The sequence below is a fragment of the Penicillium antarcticum genome (genome assembly GCF_028974205.1).
Source record: "Penicillium antarcticum strain IBT 31339 chromosome Unknown utg000009l_segment0_segment0, whole genome shotgun sequence".
In the NCBI taxonomy this organism is placed as follows: Eukaryota; Fungi; Ascomycota; class Eurotiomycetes; order Eurotiales; family Aspergillaceae; genus Penicillium; species Penicillium antarcticum.
In genome coordinates this window covers 1,606,263-1,624,995 of record NW_026695307.1, presented here as the reverse complement: position 1 = coordinate 1,624,995, position 18,733 = coordinate 1,606,263, and the positions used below count along the sequence as shown (strand labels likewise).

Below are 18,733 nucleotides of genomic sequence, written 5' to 3'. Positions count from 1 at the left end.
TCTCCCTCTGCTCGTGGCGCTTTGCTCGGAATTCCAGGAAGTGTACCCCTTGAAAAAGCAAAGAAGAAAATATTGTAAACTGTTGAGAGAAGAAGAGATGCCGTGGAAGTTGAGTCCAGACAAACACAAACAAACAAAGGAACCACGGGTCAACCATTTGCCTCTCCGGGGTACACGGCAACTCCCGAGGTGCATCTCCAGTAAGCATAACTACATTAGTCACTTTGGGTAAAGCATCTGAGATCTTGTCTACACCCCCTTTTTTGGCATGCAATCTTCTACTTGATACATTAGTATACCATAGGTTATTGAGCGCTGGAGCCCGACCCACAATTTCCAGCCATCCGGGTCCAAACTTTTTCAACTGGGATTTAGCGCATTCTCGGAGAACCTCCTGAATCCCAGTTTCTGCATGTGCAAGATCTTGATCTCAATGACCTCAGTCAGCAGGTATCAAAGTCTGATGCCCGGTCCGTGTCACTATTTGATCCAAACTTTGTGAATACAACTCTCAAGAGATAGGCGGGTCACGGTTCAAGACATCTTACAGCAAGAGCTACTAGTAGGGGTTGCAAGGGTTAGACCCAATCGCTGACGGCGGAACCATCGCGGAGGAACACTTGCCTCCTTACGACACTCCTCAATCTATTGGTGGCCAACACGCGCTCAGAGGCTTGGAGAATGATCGACAGTAATATCCCGAACACCAAGACAGATCGGCTCCCATCTGCGCTGTGCTCATAGGCCAAATCCCGATGAGCAGATGGGTCCAATTGTCGCGTAGCAACAAAAGGGTTGTAAAATCTGCACGTCTCCCTTTTTGCTTTTTGTCTTTTCAGCCCCGTACCTCTCGTAAATGTCATGTCTTTCTTACATGTATGGTATCATAGAATTTCCATTCTTACACTATTGCGCAGGTCCGGGCCGGGCATTCCTCGTGCAGACTGTCTCGAGTCAGGGTAAGTCCAGTTTGCAAGTGACACGATCAAGCAATGATATCTAGTGCATCTCCGTTAGATGGTATGCACCCCTACAGATAAGCTTGAGCTCCGTCCTGTGTAACGGAACGAATTCGACTCATGGTTTTGGACACGCTAAATATGTAGGAGTGTCCATCCCCGGAGCAAATCCTAACCGCAATACCACTGTGTAACACAAGATCTGTGATTAGAATGTGCCAGGCCGGGGCCCGCCCGTCAGCCCACGCCAGCTTGACGTATTCTTTGGCAAAGCTGCAGCGATCGACTAGTGGGTTAAACACTCTTATGCTGCCAGCCCGCCCCTCCCTGCTGGGGCCGACGTAGACTGCTGATTCGTGTAATTGGCTGTATTCAGTTGTATCTGCGGAGTGCTCTTCACAGGCTTGATTTTCCTCCCTTTTCCTGTCTGTTATATTAGTTTCCTCTGCGCTGAATATTAGTGCCTGAAGTTGGAACAACTCTGACCGACTGAAGAATTTTTTTCGTCGGCATCATGGCACACGGTTACGGACATCATCAAGGGCCGTCAGGCATGCCAAAGCAGTTCGTGCTCTGTTTTGATGGTACGGGAAATAAGTTTGCCGGTGATGAGTCCGACAGCAATGTGCTCAAGATTTTTCGCGTAAGTGAGACACAGGGCCAAGAGCCTTGAAGCGGTATTGACAAGTTGCAGATGCTCGACCGCAGCAAAAGCCACCAGTACCATTACTACCAGCCTGGTATTGGCACATATGTGACATCCAAGTCGCTTTCCAGTCATGGCCGCATCCAGCGTATCAAGTCTGCGTATCAAAAGGCCAAGGACTCGGCGGTCGGGTCCTCCTTTGATGAGCATGTAATGGGTGGGTACAAGTTCTTGATGCGATACTATTCCCCAGGCGACGACATCTTCTTCATTGGCTTCAGTCGCGGCTCGTATATCGCGCGATTCTTGGCCGAGATGCTCGACTATATCGGTCTGCTTGAAGCCGGAAACGAAGAACTGGTCCGTTTCGCGTGGAAAACATTCGCGAAATGGCAGCAGCGGTCCGACGACACGGAAGAAGAGCGCGAAGAGAAGAAGAAACTCTTCGCGTATATGAAGGCCTTCCGTGAGACATTCAGTCGTCCTATCTCGCGTATCCGTTTCATGGGTCTGTTTGATACTGTAAACAGTGTGCCGCGGTTCGAGTCCGCGTGGATGCAGCGCACAAAGTTCCCCTACACAGCACGCAGTTCAGCCAAGGTGATCCGCCATGCTGTGGGTATTGACGAGCGTCGCGCCAAGTTCCGTCAGGATCTAATCTCTGGCCCTCGGCCTCGTGGACAGAAACACCACCGTCATCGCCACCATCTACCCAAAAATCCGCTTGAGGGCCACATGGAGCGTCACCGTGATGCCCAGCATCATCTGCACCTTTTCCACCAGGACCATAAAGAAGAAAAGGACGGCAAGACTGATGAACTCCCGGAGGCTGTCCCATCCATCCGTCTCAACGACAATTCCGAAGAAGAGAAGCAAGACAATAGGGCTGCCGAGCCTGAACCCCAAGTGCCCGGATGGGGACCTAACGCGGGAGAGTCGTACTATCACAGCGCGCAGCACTCGCACCAAAACTCCCAACAAACTTCTCGCGCAGGAAGTGAGACCGGCACCATGCAGCCACACGCATACCGCGCACCATCCCCGCGACGCAGCCTCGCCGTGCCAAAGGCGTCAATGGACGATCTACACTCAGTGCGCAGCAAGGAATCTTGCCAAAGTGGACACTCGAACGTGCTCTCCGTGCACATCCCAGGAGACGAATCCAGCGACGACGAAGACGACCAAGACATCCAGGAGATCTGGTTCCCAGGCTGCCACGCAGACATCGGCGGAGGCTGGAAGCTGCACGACGGCGAGTTGTGGGCACTCAGCCATGCGCCTCTAGTCTGGATGACCCAGGAGGCGCACAAGGCCGGTCTCGAACTGGACGAGCGCAAGATGAAGCAGTTCCAGTGTCTGGAGGAGTACCAGGGCAACTACACTCCAATACGGGAGGAAATCAATGCACGCCGGCCCAGTCGATGTGTCGAGGACCATAACGAGGATCCTAACATGTTCCGTACTGCGCCTGATGAGAAAGAGCGTACGGCTGCTAGCCGGGACTTCTGGCATGCACTGCATACCTCCAGCACTAAGGGTCTGATGCATGATTGTCTCATGTTTAACCAGGGCATCCCTGCCATGTCCGTTATTACGTGGCGCATCATGGAGTGGTTGCCGTTCCGTCGTATGGACTTGCAGGCTGATGGATCGTGGAAGCCTATTAGCTGGCCACTACCTCGTGGTGAGGTGCGTGATGTGCCTTCCAATGCCGAAATTCATGTTTCTGCTATCCGTCGTATGCAGGCCAACGAGACGTATCGTCCCGGTAATGTGATTATTGGTGGCGGTGGTCGTGGTATTCGTGTTGCGCCTGTCGAGTATGGTATGGGTGAGTGGGTGGTTTGCAGGAATGAGGGCGATCCTGTGCGTGAAACTTACATCCGCAAGGAGGTTTCTAAGTGTAAGGAAGGTGAAGAGAATAACGAGACAAACGGTCAGAAGACCAACCCTGTGTCCTAAGATATCCCTGTTTTTACTTTGGTTTTGTGTCTTTTTCTATTCGCCTTCACTCTGGCACTTTTTTATACTGTCTAATAGGTAATTACTTTGGAGGAAAGTTTGTATGAAATGAAAGAACAGTCGTCATCAATTTGTATTCGTTTCTATGAAGTACTAAACAATTTTTACGCCTCCCAACGAGTATGCCGTTTCATGCATTGTTTTTGCCTACCTTGGCCTCTCTTTTTCTTTGTTTCTGATGTTTCGAGTGTCTCGGTTCAAGTATGCAGATTATCTAAGGGTCGAAACATAAAAGGACTTACGGTCTATGACTGTAGGTACCTACATCTAATTTACACCTGTATCTTCGAGCCTAGAGTCCCCTAGAGCTGTCTAGAATTCTGCAGTTCAGATCGAAACCCGTTTACCGTCAATTTATTAGTCTCTTGGCGCACAGCGTGCTCGGCGAATCAGTTTCGACAGTTGTATAGTAGACGTAGCAGAGACTGACCGAATGTTCGGAGGTCGAATCAAACGACCGAGCATGGAGTACGTACTTCGGCGTGTCCGTAGATGAATCTACTAGTGCCTTTCTTATTGTCTTATTTACGTTTATACATCCTAGACCCAAACCCCGAATGCAACATAAAACAGAAGTGAGACAATAAAGAGGATATCCGTGGATACACTGTGGATTGAGTCTAGAACATGCTCTTGGGTTTGAGTCTATTAAGGCCCAACGGCTAATGTGGGTAAGAGTGGGCACTAAGATGTTTACGTGCATGTAGATACTGCAGTTAACAGGTAAAGTATGTATTCAAATCATTGACTTAGAGTCATGCATGGGACTCAAAAACTTTGTGTATAGTTAAAATCACCAGTGAAGGCTTGGGTGAAAATTGGGATATATTTTCCCCTGTGAAGTGAGCACACATTCGCGATCCACAGGTTTACGAATCTTGGGCCTGTTTATGAATGATGCCACGATCATTTGGGCCGAAACAGGACCGGGCAGTAGAGGACGTCAACAGATACTAAGAATAGTGCCGAACTATAGGCCGGGATATAGTATAACGGAGGCAAATGATAGGAGAACCAAAAACTCTCCGGGTTTGAATAGAGTGAGGGAAATCTACGGACTGGGCAAATGTAAACTTAAAAGGCTAAAAGGGATTGACGACGAAACAAGTGAAGAATCTGCTGTGAAGAGGCTGAGAAGATCATCGGGAGATCCGGGCGGGATTGGCTCTGGGCCTCAACCTTTTTTTCTCCCCCCTTCCACATCTTTGACCTCATCACTCCCCCTTTTCATTTCACCTTTGGCAGGCAGGTTCTGCCATTTGCTCTGATTTTCCCATGTCATGATGCGAGGGTAGGTTTTTTTACCCCTGAAATCTTCGACATGGAGCGAATGCGCTTGCGCGAACCCGACTCCGGTTCAGAAAAGGAGGACGTCATGGTCACTTTATCGCTTTCCGAACCACCGGCACCACCTCGGACCCGATCCCCTTTGGCCCGATCGCATCTCCGCTCTCGTTCACTGGCGGGGATCCCAGGTATGCCGTCTATGACGCGCGCCTATTCCTCCCCGGGGCTGGATTCCCGGGGTCGGCATATCTTTATCAACGGTCGCGGGGCACCCGTCGATACAAAAAGGCTGCAGATGCGCTCTGAAGATCACATCGAGGCTCGCATGGGTTCTCTGAACATCTCCGAGACTATCTCAGAGAACGCAGAGCTCGAAACAGCCCCCCGATCTCCCTCCTCACAGTCCGGCTCTCCTGTCCTCATGGCGCAGACGTTCCCCCGCATCAGTCGTCTGCGTCCGACTTCTCCCCTTCATCTACAGCCCCCCGGCGGCTCCCCCTCCTTGCATCCCTCGCCCGTGCTTGGCTCCAAGTACAACGAGTCATACCCCGTGAATTCTGCCTCCTCAGTCTCGTCGGTCTCCGTGCCCTCGACCCCCACCAGCTTGCGCTCTCGAAGTCCCAGCATTTCGTCCTTGGAAACAATTCCCGATATCCCAGATGCCGAGAATGAGGCTCTGGAAGAGGATCGCATTGCCGAATTGAAAGCCGCGGCAGATGCAGCCGACGCGGCCAGCAATGCGAACCGACGGCGCGGAGCACCTGATGCGCCTGGTAACTTCACCACAATGCGCGGAGGAACCGGCACATACGCACCTCGCAGCGATAAGCGGAAGCGGTGGAGTGTATGCGGCGCCGAACGACGACAGGATCTCGACCTAGAGACCATTTGGGAGGATTAAATGGGCATCTACAACCCCATCTTGATCTATCCACGTCCGCGACTCCAATCATTCCATTCAATTACACGCGCGCATTGTTTTGGAGTTGATCTCTACTGCCCAATCCTGCCTTTCTGTTTTGTGGCGCTCTATCCCATTCTCTAAACTTCCTTGATACCCTTCTTTTACCTCCGACCCGTACATAACCTCTCGGTCTTTGTTTTCAAAAAGCGCTTTCGCCCAGGAGTTCTACGGCGATTTATGCTGTTTCTTGTTTCCCATTCCCCGCTGCGGCGGATTTTACCAAGCGCATGTTCCTGTTTCGATTATGCTGGCCATAATTCGCCTCTCCTTGATTAAACGTATCTATCCAACTCAATGCAATTGAGCTTCAATTTCCAATCTGACCTGTACTCGAGTGTACCCTGTAGACTACTGCATGCAAGTAAATGTGGACCAGATAAGGTCTGATAAGCCAATCAAATCCTCTGACAGCGCAAATCTTCAACTTCAGGTTCAAGAGTTTCCATGTTATTCGCAAGATCTCGAAATTTCAGTTCCTCACTCAAACTCTTTCATACAATGTCACAACCTCACATCGGCATCATCGGCGCAGGCCTCTCAGGCCTTCGTTGCGCCGATATCCTCCTCCAAAACGGAGCCCGAGTAACGATCCTAGAAGCAAGAGAGCGCATTGGCGGACGAGTATGTACAGTAAACTATCTACTGTATCACCTGCAGTAAATCCCAGAGCTGCACGAACTAACGCACTTTGCTTTTTGTCGCTTAGGTGCACCAATCATCGGTTGGTTCCCATGTGGTTGACCTGTATGTAACTTCTGCCCCTGCACATGTTATCGTGCGATGCCAAGTATACAAGCCCATGTACTTGGCTTGTCCACTGGAAATTTGAAGCTGACTATACTATCACTAGAGGTCCAAATTGGATCCATGGCGCCGGGGAGAACCCCATTATGGATATCGCTAAGGCGACGGGAACTATTGTGCATGATCCCGAGGGTGGAAATATCAAGTTTTCTCGTGAGGGGCAGTTGATTGATGAGACTGTTACTAGTAAAGTTGAGGGCTTTGTCTGGACTACCATCTCTGAGGCCTTTGAATATAGTAATCGGCATGGTGATAGTATCCCCGCTGAGAAGAGTCTATTTGACTTTTTCGGCGAAAGAGTTGGGCAATCTGATCTCTCAGATACAGAGAAGGAACTTGCCCTTGATGCGTCCAAGCTCTGGGGTGCATATGTCGGTGAACCGATTGAACGCCAGAGTCTGCGATTCTTCCGCTTGGAGGAATGTGTTGATGGGAGTATGTATACAGTTTCTGGTTGGATTACGGTGTTATATCGCTAACATAATACCCGCAGGCAACTTCGTCGTGGCGTCAACATACAGACGAATCCTAGAGCACGTCTCAAAGAACGCAAAAGCAAACGCCAACATCCATCTCAACTCGCCAGTCATAAACATCAACGCACCCGAACGCGATGATAAATCCCCAACGCGGCACCGAGTAACAGTGACCACAACCACGAACAAAATCTACACCTTCGATGAGGTAGTCGTGACCTGCCCCCTAGGCTGGCTAAAACAAAACACAACAGCCTTCACCCCAGGGCTCCCACCCCGCCTCCTAGAAGCAATCAACAACATCTCCTACGGAAGACTCGAAAAAGTCTACATCACATTCCCGCAAGCATGGTGGCACAACAACACCGAGAAAAGTACAGTCTTCGCCCAGTTTCTTGAACCATCTTACACGCCGCACCACGAGACCGCAGAGTGGAACCAAGAATGCCTGAGTATGGCATCTCTCCCGTCTTCTACAGCGCATCCAACGCTTTTGTTTTACACCTACGGTGAAAGTGGTGCAGAAATCATCAACTCCATTGCCCACCTGGCGCCGTCATCGCCAGAGTACACGGACACACTGATCAAAACATTGGAACCATTCTACTCCCGACTCCCGGGATACGATCCCACATTGGCGGATTGTATACCATCCGCTTTGCTCGCGACGCAGTGGCAGAAGGATGAGTATGCGGGTCATGGGTCGTATTGTAACTTCCAAATTGGGGTTGCGGCGGCGGATCAGGATATTGAGTGTTTGAGAAATGGGGTTGGGAGTGGAAGTGCAAGGGGCTTGTGGTTTGCTGGCGAGCATACTGCGCCCTTTGTTGCGCTTGGGACTACTACTGGGGCTTATTGGAGTGGGGAGAGGATTGCTAGGGAGATTTGTGAGGCGAGGGGATTGCAGGTTGTGGGTGCAATTGGTGGTGTTGGGGATGAGCAGCCTTCTGGGGGTTGTAAATAAAGTAGTTATGGTTTGGAACAGAGTTGAGAGGTGTGTATGAAGCATTACTGTACATAGGGAGAGTATTTAGTTTGGGAGATGGGAGTTGGAAGTATAGGGTAGATCGGGTGGCAAACTAACTTCTTCTATACACATCTACAAGATATTACATGTACAATCCATGAATGAACAAGCGTAATGGTAATAAGTCTGATAATCATACTCAAATCAATGGTATTCAGGTCATTACTTGGAATCATTCCAGGATTAGTATCGGTCTCGGGGAAGCTTTGCACCGGAATCTCTTCACACATCAACAGCAAGACGAAACAAGTCCAGCGACCAAAAGCACCATCAACAGAAGAAATCCTCATGATAATACTCCATAGCATAGTAGATGCAGAAGAGAAAAAATAGCACAAGCCCGAACATAAGTAGATCACAAGGTTCACGTGACCGCTAGCACACGTCTCGAATCATGACGACAGGGAAAAGAAGAAAAATACATCAAGGCTCTGAACAAAGAGGAATGAGAATCACAAAGGAAATAAAAATGGAAAAATTGGGACGAGAATGGCAATCGTCGGCGCCTTGAATGCCATTTATGCATATGCAAGCTCCCGCATCCCTATCGCCAGGCCCCTTGGCTCAACGATAGGAGACCCTGGACGCAGTCCAGGTCGTCTTCTTGACTTCCCCCATTGCCACTGGACATGAACGCTGACACTTCTGCACTGACCTCTGGCGGGGCTTTACCCTGGCCAGATTGGAATGGTCGATTGCGTTTGCCGTTGGTGCTGATGCCGAGACCGCGGTTCCGGTTGGTATCGCGAAGCACGGATCGTGGCACGTGTGAGTTGTTGCGACGACGAATGTTGGCCGCTCGTGTGCCTGGAACCCAGTTCTCCTTATCAGAGTCACCGGGGTCTAGTTCCAGGTCCTGCTTTCCAGACTTGGAAAATATAGGCTTTGATAGCTTCGATGCACCATTGGCCTTGTTTCGTCCGGTCTCTAGTCGCCCCAATGATGAAACTGTGCGAGCCAACTTCCGTCTCTTCTCTCCCATGGACTGAGAAATAGGGGTGCTATTTATGTCGCTTTGGGCAGCGAGGCCATATCGCCCAGAAGCGCTCCGTGTTAATGAGCGCTGACTGCGAGATTGGAACAGACCTGGGGAAGCGTTCGGGCCAGAGGTCGGTGTGGAAAGAGCACTTCGGGCATCTGTGTCACAGAATGATTCCCAGTTGCGCGAATCGCGAGAGCGACCGAATATCCGATCCTTCTCGGCCATGCCTGCCCGCGGCGTGGCTGGGAAGATAGCACTGCTACTGCGTCGCAGGCCGGACATCTTTGTCCGACGTACTGAGAACATTGCCACGCGGTTCTTGGATGGTGACGGCTCATTCTCCCCACGAATTACTGCCTTGCCATCTGATGACATGGCGATGCGCAACGCGTTACGACCCTTTGGAGGCGACGGCGTTAGCTCGCCCTCTTTGCGCACCATAGCCTCTCCATCAAATGACATTGACAATCGCAACGATGGCGGGGATTTGGTCGGCGTGGTATGTGTGATTTGTGCGTTTGTTGTCTCCTGCTCATGTGCTCCCTCGCCCCTGATATCCGACACAGAACGCTTTCTCTTGGGGACAGACAGCAGAGAGTCCATCGAGGGGTCATTCACACTCTGGGAAAACTCTTCTTGCGTGGTCGGCGGCGTATCCTCTACAGCCTCCGTAGCCACGCTTGTTTGTGTACTCTGAGGCAGCTCATGTTCCTCTTTTTCATCCCCTGGCTCCGACTCATCAGAGAAGTTCAACAGTCCACCGTGCCATGGTTTCGCCATTTCTTCGCGACGGTCGTGTACGTCGGATTGTTCTGCCCCACTTGAAGACCCCGGCTCCGCCGACGCGTTATCGTCACTTGAAGGTTGACCAGGTGAATCGACCATGCCCGACCGCGGGGCAAGTAGTTCGTGAGGCTGAAGGGGTTTGGATTTTCGACGGTCGTTCTGACGGCGGTTCTGGAACCAAATCTGCGCAGTCGGTTAGATGTGGGTTTGATGTGTTAGTTCTTGGCATCACATACTTGGACCTCTTTCTCGCCGAGTGAGACGCGGTTCACGATGTTTGTGCGGGCGATCTTGTCGGGCTTAGGGTTCTGCTGGTATTCGGACTCGAGAATTGCGTGGTCTTCTGGGCTGTATCACATATTGAAGTTAGTCGACGCGTACTATACCCTCGACCACGTGCCATGTAGATAGCATACCTAGTGCGGCGCCGCTTTTGGCGGGCTAACAACTTGTTGTCGACCCGAGGAGGGAGATTCTGAGTGAGTGTTTTTTGAGAGTGAACGAGAAAGGCGTAGTTAAGAGGATTGGAGTCGGTGGCCGGGAGAGAAGGCGAGGATGAGATCGCCACCGAAGGCTCCGGATCGGACATGATACAGGCTAAGAGAGCATGGGGATTGGAGGAAAGAGAAGGTAAGGAGAGAGTAGGGGGGAAAAAAAGGCGAGATGTGAAGTGAGCTCAATGAGGCTGGTGTAGAAGTATGCAGAAAACGTCAAATCGCGTCGCGGTGTGGACGCGGAGTAGAAAGAACGTGGCCCGCGCTAGTAACACAGTGCATCTCGGAGGTACTTGCTACTTCCCAGCGATTTGCTCTTGAATGTTGATATTGGTATTGTACTTGTTTGCCATGGTTTACTTTGTTGATTCTATCCATCCAGTGCCAATGATGCTGCCAATTGCTGTCTGTTACGTTTGACGCGTTGGACTAGATCTCCACTTAGGTTGCAGTTCCATGCACATTTACAGGATTTTCTACGGAGGACCTTGGTGCATCAAGTACAGTCCCCTTTACAATTTGCACTCACAAGACCACATGCAGGTGGCAGAGAACATCCATGTTCAGGTGATGTTGAGACGCTGAGTTCCTTACTTGAGCTGTGGACGCGGGTGACGCGCACTCACGTGACCCCACGCGGACCGCACGTGGAGATCTCGGACGATTGAAATCATTAAGAATGCACGGTGTTGTTCAAATTTCTTTGTTGGCCAGGAATGTCTCCATCTCAGGGGGGAATGTGCTGTCTGGCCTAGACCCGGAGCATGAAAGGCGTGCAGCCACTGCCTTGCAGACTGCAACGGTCTCGTGCGGGGCCACACCGGGGTCACTTTGGGGAAATCGGGGCTTCTATGCCCCCGGATCCATTGCCTTTCTTACTTGATTTCTACTCTGTACAACTTCTTCAATTCATCACCTTTTTCAAGTTTTAGGCCACCCCGCAAATATGTAGCGGAGCTCCAAGTGTGGGCTAAATCCCTAGTACTCGACAGTTTCCTCCGCCACCGTGCAATGGGTCGGCTGTACACGATATCGGTGGCCATATTGGCGGCTACGGGGTCATTCCTCTTTGGTTATGACTCTGGCGTCATGACAGATGTGATCGATTCACCCAATTTTCTACAGTACTTCAATACCACGCAAACCTCTTCCATTGTTGGGGCAATCAACAGTACCTTTTCAGGTGGAGGTCTGTTCGTCGAAGATCGTGGATGTCTTGCTTGCATATCGCATCTATCCCAGATTAGAAGAGATCAATCAACTAACCTTATTTAACAGCGGTACTTGGCTCTCTACAAGGTGGACTAACCATGGACCATTTCGGCCGCAAGTTCACCATCCAGCTAGGAGCCTTCCTATGTTTAATCGGTGCATCACTACAAGCAGCCGCACAAAATCTCTCCATGATCCTCATCGGGCGAATACTAGCTGGCTGGGCTGTCGGTCTCATGTCCATGGCCGTCCCCGTCTACCAAGCTGAGTGTGCACACCCACGCTCTCGGGGCATGATCGTAGGACTAGCACAGCAGATGATTGGAATTGGATTCATTGTGAGCACGTATGATGACCACGCCATCGAAGACCCAGATCCGACACAGAATTAACTCGAAACATGCAGATGGGTCGGCTATGGATCACTTCACGCACCTCACACAAGTCAATTTCAGTGGCGATTCCCGCTTGCCTTTCAGGTTGTACCAGCACTCATTTTGGTAATCGGCATGTTCTTCTTACCAGAGTCACCGCGGTATCTGATCGAAACGGAGCGATATACCGAGGCGCGGCGCATTCTGCACAGATTGCACTCCGATGGCTCGAATGATGCCTGGATCGAGGCTGAGTATAGCGGGATCTATACCGCCATCGAGGCTGAGAAACATCTTCTCGCGCCTGGATGGCTGGCTATGTTCACAGTTCCGCAATGGCGGACTCGACTTTTGTATGCACCTTCCCCCACTTGCGAACCCCAAGATCGGAGACTTACTAGCTTCCGCAGACATGGTGTTGCTGTCCAGGTATTCACGCAGATGACTGGTATCAATGTGATTGGGTACTATCAAACGATCATGTATAAGTCCCTTGGTATAACAGGAAGTCGCAGCACGCTCATTGCAGGTATCTACAACTGTATCGGCCCGCTCGCCAATTTCGTCTTCGTGGTCTTCATTCTCGATCGTATTGGCCGTCGAAAGCCCATGCTCTTTGCTACCGTGGCCATTTCGATTGCTCTGATCTGTGAGGCGGTGCTTAACTCGCAGAATCCGGATGGTCAGAGAGTTGGATATAGCATTGCTGGTGTATTCTTCATCTTTTTGGTATCGGTGATATATTCAATGTCTTTTGGGCCTTGTAGCTGGTGAGTATGCATCGGTTGCTTGTGTGTTTGACATACGCTTATCGTGTCCCCCTTGCTTCTAGGGTTTATATGTCTGAAGTCATGCCTATGCAGATCCGGGGTAAAGGCAACGCTTTTGCAGTCGGAATTGGGAACTGGGCTGTCAGTACGCTTTGGAATCAGATCTCACCTGTTGCTTTGGGAAACCTGAAATGGAGATTCTATTTCATTTTTGTAGCGTGGAGTGAGTTGATTTCAAGTGTTTATTTCGTTGCTGTTTTCGCTGACCGATTAGATCTCTGTATATCTCTCCCTGTGATTTATTTCTTCTTCCGGGAAACCAAGCAGAAATCACTGGAGGATATTGATTTGCTATTTGGTGGACGGTCGAGTGCGCCGCATGAGGACGCTGTCGAGCTTGACCCGAAACTGGATATCCAACGGTTTGACAAGGCAGAAATGGGCGCATCTGCAACCAATATAGAGAATGCAGGCATGATCAGTTAATCTGTAGAAATAGAATTTAACCCTCCATTTGGGTACTTTGACTATGCCAGCTCCTTTAACGGGAGATTGCCCCTATTCAATGGAACCCCCTTTCAGTCTTTCGGCAGATGCCCGCATCCTTGCATGTTGTTTGGTCAGGGTGCCTTGGAGTCGGTATGCAACTTTTCGGACTCGCCGGTCATGACAACAACATGTATTGAACATTTATCCTCCAAGATGAAATAAAGTGGAGCCCAAGATACCATCTTCTCTCGACAATACTACATACTAGAAACTTCGAAGAATGTACAACTCTAGACTGCAATACAACCTTGCAATGTCAAAGCAGGGGAGTGGAGCACTGAGGCGCATATAGTCTTGGCCGAGTTTAAAACAACTTAAAACATGCGTCTGTCTTACTTGAAGCGATAATGACAGCGCCGTCAACCACCAAGCCTATCTCCCGGAATCGCCAATACTCCATAACGTCCACTAAATACCTCAAAGCCTCAAACCCTATGGACCTATCAACTTCACCCGCACAAATCTTCCGTGTCCCCCAAGGACAATTCAGCCGATCCACATTCCGCCGCCCAAGCCACTCTTGGCCTGCCTATCCCTTCCCCTACACACTCACCTTATTGGGCCAACGATGCAGGGAGGGGATGACACAAGGTTTACAGTGAGTTGAAGCCCAAATACCGTGTGAACATCTGTGTATCCACTGCCTTTCTTCCCCGCTTTGACGGGTCGATCATCCCCAGATCCCCTGCACTCTACTCGGACTCTGATTCCTCTTCGGCTTGGACTTGGATGCGACCCTACGTTTAACTGGCTTTTTCTTATGGTGCGGTGTCGCGCCATACCCTCAACTTTCCTTTGAGTTGGTCACTCATCGCGAGTTGAAAGCGTCTACTTGCCTTTTTGAGTTCCCTTCCGGGCGACTTGGGCGCACTATCGACTCTCGGGCTTCCTCTGGCTTGTGTGCTGTTTTATCGCCACCACGCGTGTTATTCATCGCGACGCTGAACATTCGTGCGAACAAAGACCGCACGGCGGGAAATAAGTAATGGCCGAAGAAGAACATCTCAAAAAAAGCCATATGGCCATCGTGCTAGGCATCGGGCTTGGGGTGGTGCTACTGATCGTGCTGAGTTTAATGTAAGTGGGAAGCAATTATATTCGGGTGCACGAGTCGGCTTTTTCTTTTCTTCTGTTCTTTGGCTTTCTGATACATTCCCTCCGTATCACATGCGATGGCATACTGACTGTATCACCTAGTCTGACGATTGTCATTAACCGCCGGGATCGGCAGTCATTTCTGCGCTCGAAGAAAGATCCCGATCAGCGCTTGCGGAGTTTGGATGCTGTTGCTCCGATTTGCACGCTTGAGAAGTGGTGGACTACCACGAAAGGGAATCTTGGGCTTTCAGAGGCTGTTGATGGGCAGTTTGTTTGGTATATCTCTTTCCATCCGTGTTCTCCGTGGTGTTTGCTTTCTCGCACTGGCTAACCTCTTCTTCAGTGCTGTCTGCTTGGAGCAAGTAGATCGCCCGCATGAAATCCGCCAACTGCGCTGCTTGCATGTCTTTCACCGAGAGTGTCTGGAAAAGTGGTTTTTAGGTGACCATTTCAATTGTCCCTTGTGTCATCGAGCATATTATGCGTCGAACACACCTCCCCACAACGATTACGTATGGATGGTATGACTCGGGTCCAGTCGTCAAGGGAGAATATGATAGTATCATCATGCCTTTATGAATGAAATCTTCCACTTCACATTATCATGACCTTCCGATCAATATTTCAAGCCGCATTTGGCTCTTACTATTGACTTTGGTGTCAAGGTGCAAATCCCTCACCCAGAGACATGAACTCGGAGTTAAAATCCCACATCGTGTTGTAATTTGACCAGTTCAGGAAGTTATCGAGACCTGATGTGACATCATCTACCACATTCTGCTGCACAGGCTTGGGATCAAGAAGTCGGTCAAGAATCTGAGACAGCTTTTTCTCGGCTTCTTTGCAGGTCGTATAATTGCCGTGACCGGGGCATGAGACCCAGGATAAGAAGGAGACAAACACGCTCAAATTCCGGATCAATTCTGCGCGTGGGAGTGGCACAGCATGAGGGCCAGGCTCATGTGACTGGCGCAAAAGTTCGAGAAGAAGGACACTCGCGGAGGGAACCCCGTAGGTAAGGACCTGTACAGATGTAAGCAAAAAGCGACCATTTGGCTCACAGGAGACATACAATCCAGGAAAAGTGACGATCTAGATCCACCATTGGGGTTCGGAAAGAATTCACGCGGATGACAATTGCTAGAATCCGACGGGATACGTCACACAAGTCGGCTAAACCGGTATTGGTGTTTTTTATGACTGCCCGATAGAGCAAAAAGCAAGTATAGAGATAATCCAGATAAAAATAGGCAATTGTAAGCCATCCATCATGGAACTTGTCGTCCAATCTTCGGTCGTATCGAAGATGATCTGGAGCTGCTCCCCATATGGCGCGAGACTTCGCTTGAATATCCCTTCAATATTATCTTGTCAGCATTCTCACTGGAGTCGGATGAGATAAACGACATACTCGGACTTTTGGATGAGATTTTGTTGTTCGTGAGTTCCTAGTACAACCTCAAGAGTTTCCTCCCGTATTATTGCCAACTGATAGCGAAGAATGGTTGGGGTCACCAGGTATAGCATTCCTTTCGTATTCCAGCCCGCACTGTCTAGCTCCGAGATAGCTTTGTTTAGGACATCACCACCTGCAACTAGATCTTCATCACTCAAATCCAATGGAGCAGTTGGGGTGCAGAATTTACTGTTCATCAGTGGCGGTCGCCCAACGAAAGTCGCGACCATTTTATCCATGTAAAAGGCTGCAGTAAAACAGCGCCTTCGCCACTGACGAAGGAAAAATGGACAGTTATCTGCGCCATCGTTCTCCAGATGCAGTCCAGCCGCATAAATTGTGGATACTAAATCGCCAAGTCGACGCCATGCTTGGTAACCTGAAAAATTGTCAATGAGCGAACAAGAAACAAAGTTTGCACAAAGGTAAACACCGTACTGGAATCACCATACTGCTGTGTTCGTAGCATGGTATCATTGAACTGCAATATCGCCAGTAGTTCATTTACCGACGATGCCTGATCACAGAATCCAAGACATATCGTACTTATCACTGTAAGTTGCTCCAGTAACTTGTCTCGTGCCCGAGGATCATCTGATCCCTGAGTAACTTCAGGGTCTCTGTCTGGCGTAATGACCAATTGCATTCCACAAAGAGTGAAGATGGATCCAAGAGCCTCCCAGCGAAGATTGCGCCCACTAAAAGACGCACAATACTCCTCAGCGGTCATAGACTTATGCGTCCGCATCGGTCGAGCAGTGTTTTGGAAAATCAGTGTTGCTAGCTCTTGCAATTGTGCCGTCGGATCAGTGACATTGAAACTGTCAAAAATGATGTGCACTGAGCGGAGAATTTCATCCATGACCAATTTTGGTACAACCGTATTCCACGTCCGAACATAGAATTTCTCAATCAATGTATGGCGCACGTTGAAGTTGTACAGAAACCGTAAAACGTCAACCCCAGATTGTAGTCGATCGGGTTCCACTACCAACCCCGCGGATGAGTCCGTGTTCTCCTCAGGCTCAAATGGAATCTCATTGCGGTGCTCAGTTAAGACTGCAGAGAAACTCGTCGAGCCTAAGTAGCCAGGGAGAGCCGAAGGCGGCTCCAACGGCGCGAAAAGACGCCCACTGCCCAGCGACCCTGGACTGGATGCACTGTTCCCCGCATTAGCATTGTGTCTATGATTTGGTGCAAAGGGTGCGTACTTTGAGGTTGGCTGGCTCGTCAGTCGACTAGAAACACCCGCCGGGTTGATCGGATCCGATGGTCGTCTCCTAGTCATCGGAGCTGGGTGGTAAAAACATTTATCGCTGATTCGCTTTGCAGCACACCTGCGGCAGACTGGCCTGTCATGATCACATCGCTGTTTGGATCTACGGCAGGGCTCGCATGATTGCAAAGTGCCATTTCGACGCGTCGCCGGCGATTGAGAACGACGGTCGTCGTCCCTCATGGCTCTCCGTGAAATTCTGCATTGGAGGTTGGAAAGCAAGAAGTGAAAGAAAGTGGAATGGTCCCGCGATGTCGGCCAGCTCCGAAACGGGCTTAGCGTGTATCTGAGAGTATGCGGCCGACATTATAACTCCGAGCTTATAGGAATGAGCTTGAGATGTTGACATCAGTGGTCTATTCAAGTCGCTTTTCTCAAATACCTTAGTATACGCTGGACCAACTCTACGGCGCCGAACAGTGCGACATGAGGCTTTTTATGCAAATCGACAGTCTCCGGCTAAGACAACAGCTAACCACTTTTCTATTATTTCTCTATCTCTATTAAAACGAGATACATTACCAAATGACGACACTACCCCTTATTTATAGTCAGGACCGGCAATGTCTTTCCGCATAAAGACAGTCTTGGTGTCCCAAACCTTTCCATTCTTATCCTCAACACGGTAGTAGTTCTGCACTGTTTTGATCAAGCGATAGCCTCGGCGAGAATACCAATCTTCGTTCGTAGACTACATTTGATAAGTTATCTGCTCCAGAGTCTCAATTGCTGACAATGTACTTACTTTCGGAATACCGCCATATGTCGCATTTGCAAATTCCTCGCGTTTTTGATCATCTTTTTGGACCGTGTCCAGCATCAATATTCTCGCGTTAAGTGGCTCTCGCACTGCCATAGACTCGACTTCATCCATTGCAGCCCGTCCGATACCCTGGCCTTGGATGTGTTGTCTGATATAGAATGTCTTGATCCAGAAGATGTTTCCAGATGGCAGGTCTAGGTCAAGGTGCTCTGCTTCGACATTTTTGGAATCCAGGGAAATATGACCAATTGGAATGAAGCTTTCTTTTGTTGGCTGACGAGCTACAGCATTTATTGTTGTCGCTGTGTCTTGGATTTTTTCGTCTTTTGATGCCATCTGTGGATCATCCGATGGCAGCACCTTGACAGTCAAATATTAGAAGACTTCGCTCCGAATTGAAGATAACGAAAAGGGCTTTCGTTAATTTCAAGGACTCACAATCCAATAAATGCATTTCTCACCCCGAAGTTGTTGTCCTTTCCATTTGGTTTCCACTTTTTCCTGGTCCCAACTGCATTCCACCCTTTGGGTCACGAGCAATTCTACATGAAGATCAGAACTGGGATCCCATGGAAATAGATTCACTTTCGTAGTAAGGCCCATTCTATGCATTCAATATGATAAGTTTCGATCGAAAAGAAGAAAAGTACCTGAGTGACTCATTGCTCTCGGGCCCTATGTGATTTATAAGCTGTGTTATCTAAACCCAACTACGGAGAGTATGGGGCATATCCCGCTCGGAAACTCGGCCTCGCACGGCAGCCGTTGGGCAAACTATAGGCAAAATT

The 18,733-nt window shown here is 49.7% G+C and overlaps 8 protein-coding genes across 8 annotated transcripts; 5 read left to right on the top strand and 3 right to left on the bottom strand.

The window, feature by feature from the left end:
* Positions 1 to 1,512: 1,512 nt before the first annotated feature.
* Positions 1,513 to 3,567, top strand: N7508_008978 (T6SS phospholipase effector Tle1-like catalytic domain-containing protein; the record flags this gene model as incomplete). Its single annotated transcript, XM_058467041.1, has 2 exons — positions 1,513 to 1,602; positions 1,654 to 3,567. The coding sequence occupies 2 exons, from the start codon at positions 1,513 to 1,515 to the stop codon at positions 3,565 to 3,567; spliced, it is 2,004 nt and encodes a 667-aa protein (XP_058314887.1).
* A 1,381-nt stretch (positions 3,568 to 4,948) lies between these two features.
* Positions 4,949 to 5,815, top strand: N7508_008977 (uncharacterized protein; the record flags this gene model as incomplete). Its single annotated transcript, XM_058467040.1, has 1 exon — positions 4,949 to 5,815. One exon carries the CDS (start codon positions 4,949 to 4,951, stop codon positions 5,813 to 5,815), a length of 867 nt encoding a protein of 288 aa, XP_058314886.1.
* Positions 5,816 to 6,376: 561 nt separating this feature from the next.
* Positions 6,377 to 8,122, top strand: N7508_008976 (flavin monoamine oxidase family protein; the record flags this gene model as incomplete). The annotated part of the gene is made up of 4 exons (XM_058467039.1): positions 6,377 to 6,499; positions 6,585 to 6,622; positions 6,729 to 7,117; positions 7,176 to 8,122. The coding sequence occupies 4 exons, from the start codon at positions 6,377 to 6,379 to the stop codon at positions 8,120 to 8,122; spliced, it is 1,497 nt and encodes a 498-aa protein (XP_058314885.1).
* A 607-nt stretch (positions 8,123 to 8,729) lies between these two features.
* N7508_008975 (homeobox domain-containing protein) lies at positions 8,730 to 10,542 on the bottom strand (the record flags this gene model as incomplete). The annotated part of the gene is made up of 3 exons (XM_058467038.1): positions 8,730 to 10,136; positions 10,190 to 10,301; positions 10,370 to 10,542. The coding sequence occupies 3 exons, from the start codon at positions 10,540 to 10,542 to the stop codon at positions 8,730 to 8,732; spliced, it is 1,692 nt and encodes a 563-aa protein (XP_058314884.1).
* Positions 10,543 to 11,458: 916 nt separating this feature from the next.
* Positions 11,459 to 13,289, top strand: N7508_008974 (sugar porter family MFS transporter; the record flags this gene model as incomplete). Its single annotated transcript, XM_058467037.1, has 6 exons — positions 11,459 to 11,636; positions 11,726 to 12,005; positions 12,066 to 12,386; positions 12,444 to 12,803; positions 12,866 to 13,026; positions 13,078 to 13,289. 6 exons carry the CDS (start codon positions 11,459 to 11,461, stop codon positions 13,287 to 13,289), a joined length of 1,512 nt encoding a protein of 503 aa, XP_058314883.1.
* Positions 13,290 to 14,337: 1,048 nt separating this feature from the next.
* N7508_008973 (putative RING finger domain protein) lies at positions 14,338 to 14,977 on the top strand (the record flags this gene model as incomplete). The annotated part of the gene is given in 3 exon segments (XM_058467036.1): positions 14,338 to 14,429; positions 14,442 to 14,717; positions 14,794 to 14,977. 3 exon segments carry the CDS (start codon positions 14,338 to 14,340, stop codon positions 14,975 to 14,977), a joined length of 552 nt encoding a protein of 183 aa, XP_058314882.1.
* Positions 14,978 to 15,110: 133 nt separating this feature from the next.
* Positions 15,111 to 17,319, bottom strand: N7508_008972 (putative C6 transcription factor; the record flags this gene model as incomplete). The annotated part of the gene is made up of 6 exons (XM_058467035.1): positions 15,111 to 15,473; positions 15,523 to 15,805; positions 15,862 to 16,285; positions 16,345 to 17,066; positions 17,118 to 17,199; positions 17,244 to 17,319. 6 exons carry the CDS (start codon positions 17,317 to 17,319, stop codon positions 15,111 to 15,113), a joined length of 1,950 nt encoding a protein of 649 aa, XP_058314881.1.
* A 404-nt stretch (positions 17,320 to 17,723) lies between these two features.
* N7508_008971 (uncharacterized protein) lies at positions 17,724 to 18,548 on the bottom strand (the record flags this gene model as incomplete). The annotated part of the gene is made up of 3 exons (XM_058467034.1): positions 17,724 to 17,873; positions 17,928 to 18,305; positions 18,384 to 18,548. The coding sequence occupies 3 exons, from the start codon at positions 18,546 to 18,548 to the stop codon at positions 17,724 to 17,726; spliced, it is 693 nt and encodes a 230-aa protein (XP_058314880.1).
* Positions 18,549 to 18,733: the final 185 nt, after the last annotated feature.